We start from the raw sequence: 6000 nt of genomic DNA on the forward strand, positions 1-6000 counted from the left end.
GCTGTTATCCTTTGCAGTGTTATATGTTCCACATGTACGTGGGGGTGAGAGCCGGAGGCGGCATCGGGGATGAGATCGAGGATCCTGCCGGGGACGAGTCCGAGTTCTACCGCATCGTTTTCGACATCACCTTCTTCTTTTTTGTTATAGTCATCCTGCTGGCAATCATACAAGGTACATTTCATTTCACGTCTCCCTCCGTTAATGAACCTTTGAATTGGAAAGCTCCTCTTTGCTGCTGGCAGGGGTGCTCGAGGAGAGGTCATTTTCATATAGAGTGATTATATTTCACTGTCCTCTTTTATCTCCACCACTTTGGTAGTGACGGTGAAACTCGGCCAGCGTGCGGCAGTGATATCAAAGGATTCGGAGCTCTTAGTGGCCCTCACCAATCACTTGATGTGACTCAGCTCTTAATGAGTAATGTCGTGCTAATTAGCAAAACTGGGCTTTTCTAATGGCAAGGCCCTCCAAACATACACACAGTCATCCCAATACCCGTAATTTCCCGACTATTAACCGCGGCTTATACATTGATTTTGCAAAATTTCTTCAGCTATGAGGTTAATACACAGGGACAGTTAATAAGGTATCAATATGGTTTTGTTTCTTTTAACTTGCATAAAACACTGTCCCGCGGCTTATATGAGGGAAATTACTGTATGAATAATCATTTAGATATTTGTATACAAGTTGAGTTTGCAGTGGTCGGGATGCTCTAAATATTTGATCTGATATTGGTGTCTGGCTGCTTGTGGAGCATAACCTTTCATGCATAAATTCACACGTGTGTGTCTCCGTGTTCCGTTCTTCTCCTCCAGGTCTCATCATTGATGCATTCGGAGAGCTGCGAGATCAGCAGGAGCAGGTCAAAGAGGACATGGAGGTGAGACCTACTACACCCAGCGCACACCCAAAACCTCACCACTAACAAGGCCCTCCACATACAGTGCACCCTAGTTATGTCCTACAGTAACCCCAGTGTCAAGTAGTGAGAAGCGAGAAAGATACACACATTTATTATGGTCCAATTATTGTTATTTATGAAGTCTGATGATGCGATTCAAAGCCATTAATATGTATTTGTCTTTGTTTGTTGTCCTGGTTTGTTGCAGACTAAGTGCTTTATCTGTGGCATCGGTAATGAGTACTTTGACACGCTCCCCCATGGATTTGAGACGCACACGCTGCAGGAGCACAACCTGGCCAACTACCTGTGAGTACCGCCGCGCTGCCGCTGCTGACCGGTACCCCGCGCCGGATCTGCAGAGGTCACTCAGAGCGAGGGCCGAGGGGCTCCTGGACCCATATGCTCAGGGTTTTTGGGGCGGCGCAGTTCCGCAGTTCCGCCCGCCGGATGTCTGAATGCGCAATCTGTTTCTGCTTTACAGGTTCTTCGTGATGTACCTCATCAACAAGGACGAGACAGAGCACACGGGCCAGGTACCGCGGCTCTCCCACACACACAAACACACACACAACAGCATAGCATGCACAGCACAACAGCAGAGCGTACTGTATTACCAAAGATTCTTAATTACTGACAAGATAGAGCAACATAATGCATCTCTATGGAAGAAAAATTCGAACAGTTCCTGTCTGCTTAAAGAGGCGTGTCGCGAAGACGTCATAGTGGGAAGTCGATCTCTGTCAGATTGGCAAGCAGTTAAATTCGAATGTTAACAGGTCTGCTTAAAGGGGGATTTAGCCCCCCTCCTCTTTGGGAAGACGGAACACGGAAATGATCGAACGTTTGCGCCTCTTGCTCCGCTTTAACCCTCTCTGGTATTACATTGTGAAAGGCTTGTGTCTTACAGTGTTGAATAGTCTTGAATCTTCTTGTCTCGCACCAGTTTTGAAACGTGAAGTAGCAGTTGACAGGGCCCTGTGAAGCAGTGCCATATTTCATCATTATTATTACGGATTATGTGAAGAACTGATGTTAAGTCTCTTGTCTGTTTTTGTGTCGCAGGAATCGTATGTATGGAAGATGTACCAGGAGCGTTGCTGGGAATTCTTCCCAGTGGGAGATTGTTTCCGTAAACAATATGAGGATCAGCTCAGCTAAGAGAGTCCAGTTTGCTGCCTAAGGCAATGCAATGTGGGTTAGTGGCTGTACTGTAGTTCATGTCTTTGGAGCTGTTGCACAGAATCACCCAACAAAAAGAACTGTTACAAATTTAGAATCAGACCGTATGCACATCGTGCATAATTTCACTTACATGGTCATTAGTGCTGGTTAATTATTTAATTGCTGTTCACTATAAAAAAAATATAATGTGCAGTGTATTGCAGAGTGTGATTTGAGACTCAGTGTTCTATTAAAGTAACACCACCAGTGTGATTGTCTATTGGCGTCACTTCAGCTACTCAGCCAAAGTGTATTGTTCATTATTCAAAGTAAATAAGGGGCCGATGTTCAGTCAGGGCTTTGATCTGGTAACAGCCGCATGGCCAAGTGTTAAAAGTCAGAAAATTCCTGCAAGAAAAGACAAACTGTTGTGTCTTCCCACTTCATTACTGCTGATTACTTCCATACAAAACGGCAGTATTGGCTCTGCTGGATAGAAAAATGGACAGAAAAGCCAAGCAGCTGCTGTGTATAAAGGTAAAAAAAAAAACAATGTTGGGCTACCATGTCCTGGTTGAGTTCATGCAATCATTTTGGAAAAAAGAAGCCATGTGCATGCGAGCATTAGACAGCGTCTCTGTGCTGTAAGTGTATTTTGGCCTGGCATTAACCCTTATTCAGTCCCTGCTCTGCCTGTAAGTGTATTTTGGCCTGGCATTAACCTTCATTCAGTCCCTACAGGACAGCCATCTTATCTCTTTATCGTTACACTCCAGATTATCATAATAATATTCCCGTGTCCTCTTCCTCCTGTCTGCATACCATTAAAATGAGCAGTCTGTTACCGGCTGCATATGGAATATTTCCTGGCTTGGCTCACTGTACTATTATTGGGCCTGCTGCTTACATCTGTAATGATTTGCTTTTGGCCTCGTGCTTGTATCAGCCTCCCGCTCGCTGTTTCTTCATCATTTGCACAAAACCTCCTGCCGCTCCTTTCTTCAATGTTCCACCCATGCTTTCTTTACATCTTCTGGCACCCTACTTCAGCACTCCATCTCTCTCTCTCTCATTCTCTCTCTCTCTCTCTCTCCTCCATTGTCTCCTTCACTCAAGTGCACTCCTCCGAGCGTCATTCTTCAGTCCTCTCTTTTGTTGTAGTTTGTTTTTCTCCTTTTGATTTCTCCCACTAAAATAAAGGGCTTTTCATGCTGAGTTTGCATTCTCAGCCTCATTGTGGGTCCTGAATGGTTTGCTGATTGGCAGCAGTGGTCATCATGGAAGTCCTGATGACCATTTAGTGTAAGATGCTCAGCTGGGCACTGCTGTTGTTCTGAATAGCTTGTAATAACCGTGATGACCACCCTTCTTTGGAATAGAACATGGTGTCATGTATGATATACAAATGCAGGGGCGTGAGTATGTCAGAACAATTTGTTGTTTGGATGAATCACTATTATTGTACCAAAAGATTTTAGTGGATGGCATGTTGAAAGCCTTGTCAGGTTTAAGAGGCAGAATTAAGGATTAAGCTAGCTCTAATATGTTAACTTTTTTGGCATAGTATTTATAAATGTATTTGACACTAAAAGCAGTTTTTAGTCAATATATTTGCCCCACCACATGTCTCTTGCCAAGGAAACCTTTTTTGGTGTAGTTGCTCGCAAAAAAATGGATGAAAGCAAAACTTGAGTCAGGAATGCAGTACTTTGTGTAGAGGTCCTGAAAACAGAATGATCAAAACCCCAGTTTCAACAGTGTAATGTTTCTCCCTGGTGACTGTGAATAATACACACAGGATAAACTGTAACGGTTAGGGATTATGCTATGTCAAAATATCGACAACCTGAAGGAGCATTTCTCGAAAGTCATCAGTAATCACAATATAAAAATAGTTCTCTTCCAAGAGAAACGAAAATCCTCATTTTACTCACGTCGTCTGTCATGAACCACATGTTTAATTAAGACGAGGCCCTCCTTGTGGGTGGGCAGCTTTGAACTTACGGGTGCTTATATGACTAACACAAATATAGACTACAGGTATGTGTGCAGGAAAATAGTGGTTTCTGTGGTAAATGGACATTAATGGTAATCTTTCATGTAGCCTCGGCTTCCAGGTATAGACTTGCATTGAGCCAGAGCCTTTCCCGCTCTTAGGTAACACTTACTTCAAAGTCCTTGGCTCAGTTAACTTATACTGTAGGATTTTGCTTCAGATGCCTTGGTGTTAATGAAAAGCTATTACTCCTGTTATCCACCTTGAGCCAAATCCAAAGTGGCTAAATTTAGCTCGCGGTTTTAACTCTATTGCAATTCCTGCCCCAGCACTTGAATATTCTAATGGGGACATTTAGTCAAAACACCTTATGGTGGCAATCATGCTCTAAGCTCTCTATTTAGAAAATGAGCTGCCTGGCAGAGTTGTGGATGACGGCATATGTTTCTCAGTGACAGCCTCCATAGCATAGGAATGCATTATGTTCATAATCTATAATGTATTCTTCATCAATCCCAAGGACTCGTATTACAGGAACCAGGCTATCATGAAAGAAAATGTCATTAATTAAATCAGTCACCGGGCACAAAGAATTCAATGGGAAATCTTTCAGCTATTGATTTAGCATTTCACTTTGCCCAAAGGACTGCATTATTCATCAGGATGAGGCTAATGTATGTGTGACCGTATGTGTGGATCAGCTTGAAGAAACATATGGATGAAGGCTTGAACTCCTGCATAGGTTTGATTTTGAACCATATGACACGATCAGCTTTTCCTGCATATTTTCTGTGCAACTACATTTGGAGTTAATATTTTATGAGTCAATATTTATTTTTCCTTTTGTTTGTCTTGACCACTTTAAACTGTAAATAAGTAGGAAAACAATACAATTACTTTTTATGTTTGGAGAAAAACGTACACACATTCTTCTTTATTCTTGAGTGCATTCATCATTTACATATACAGATATTTACTTCATTCTTACTCGAAGAAAATCTCCTATTTCGCTACCTTTTGTAAGCTTGCATGGGTCTTATGGGATTCATTAATCATTCATGTCTGCACCAGTTAGATCTCCTGGTTTGCCATAATTGGGCATATCTGCACATGGAGCGTACATTGCCACCTGCTACGAGTTTTCACGCTGCTTCCTACTAAATATGGCTACATCAATCCACATGCGTGTGTCTCAGTGAACATGCACCTCAGGTCCGCCCTGCCCAGGGTTGGAGTTCGTGGAACACACCACATAAAATCCCTGACTGACAAGAGTTATGCAGAGACTGTATTTCAAGCACAATACATAACTGCAGTATGGACAGCAGTCTGCTGCTGTATTTTTCATTGACTTTGATGCAGGCCCTGGGTAATGGGGAGTTGTACTGAATTGATAGTGAAATGCAGAAGTACCCACTGTTTTCCCCCTCGCTACAACAATCTCCACACAGTTCATGGACATCTGAAAAAGAACAGAGCACTGTGTTGCGAATTGTGAATAGACAGTTGTGCTTGTGTGTGCATCCTTATGTGTGTGTGTCTGTGTGTGTGTGTGTGTCAGTATTAGTGTGAAAGCTAGGCGGAAAAGTAGCCTCTCTAGTTGCAGATGGGCTGTCACATACTCCTTCAGTGTCATCCATTAAATATTTTCCACTTTTGTTTTCTTTCTTCGAGCACCTCTCTCCAGATTTACAAAGGCCTGTCAAAAGGCCGCTTCAGCATGCTGCCTGAATGGAATATTGAGTCGGAATGTAAAGTAGCGCAGAGAGGCATTGACAGCGGGGTCAAAACAGCTTAAAGGGAAAGTGTGAGCTGTCAGTGGACATCTCCCTCCGCAGTGACTTGGCTTAGGCTGCCTTTTAGAACCGCTCCTCTCTCCGCCGGAGAAAAGAAGCCACGTGCAACGGTTGCACAGAAAGCTTCTCGGTGGAAT

The 6000-nt window shown here is 43.1% G+C and overlaps 1 protein-coding gene across 1 annotated transcript in view; it reads left to right on the forward strand.

Moving 5' to 3' along the window:
* Positions 1-3158, forward strand: part of ryr2b (ryanodine receptor 2b (cardiac)) — a 53534-nt gene extending 50376 nt beyond the window's left edge. The window contains exons 99-103 of the mRNA XM_062520109.1: positions 18-174; positions 822-886; positions 1116-1216; positions 1392-1443; positions 1973-3158. Of these exons, the coding sequence (XP_062376093.1) occupies positions 18-174; positions 822-886; positions 1116-1216; positions 1392-1443; positions 1973-2068 (471 nt within the window). The 3' untranslated portion in view covers positions 2069-3158. The remainder of the gene's footprint in view (positions 1-17; positions 175-821; positions 887-1115; positions 1217-1391; positions 1444-1972) is intronic.
* The last annotated feature ends 2842 nt before the right edge of the window (positions 3159-6000 follow it).

This window comes from Sardina pilchardus, chromosome 18 (assembly GCF_963854185.1).
Source record: "Sardina pilchardus chromosome 18, fSarPil1.1, whole genome shotgun sequence".
NCBI lineage: Eukaryota > Metazoa > Chordata > Actinopteri > Clupeiformes > Clupeidae > Sardina > Sardina pilchardus.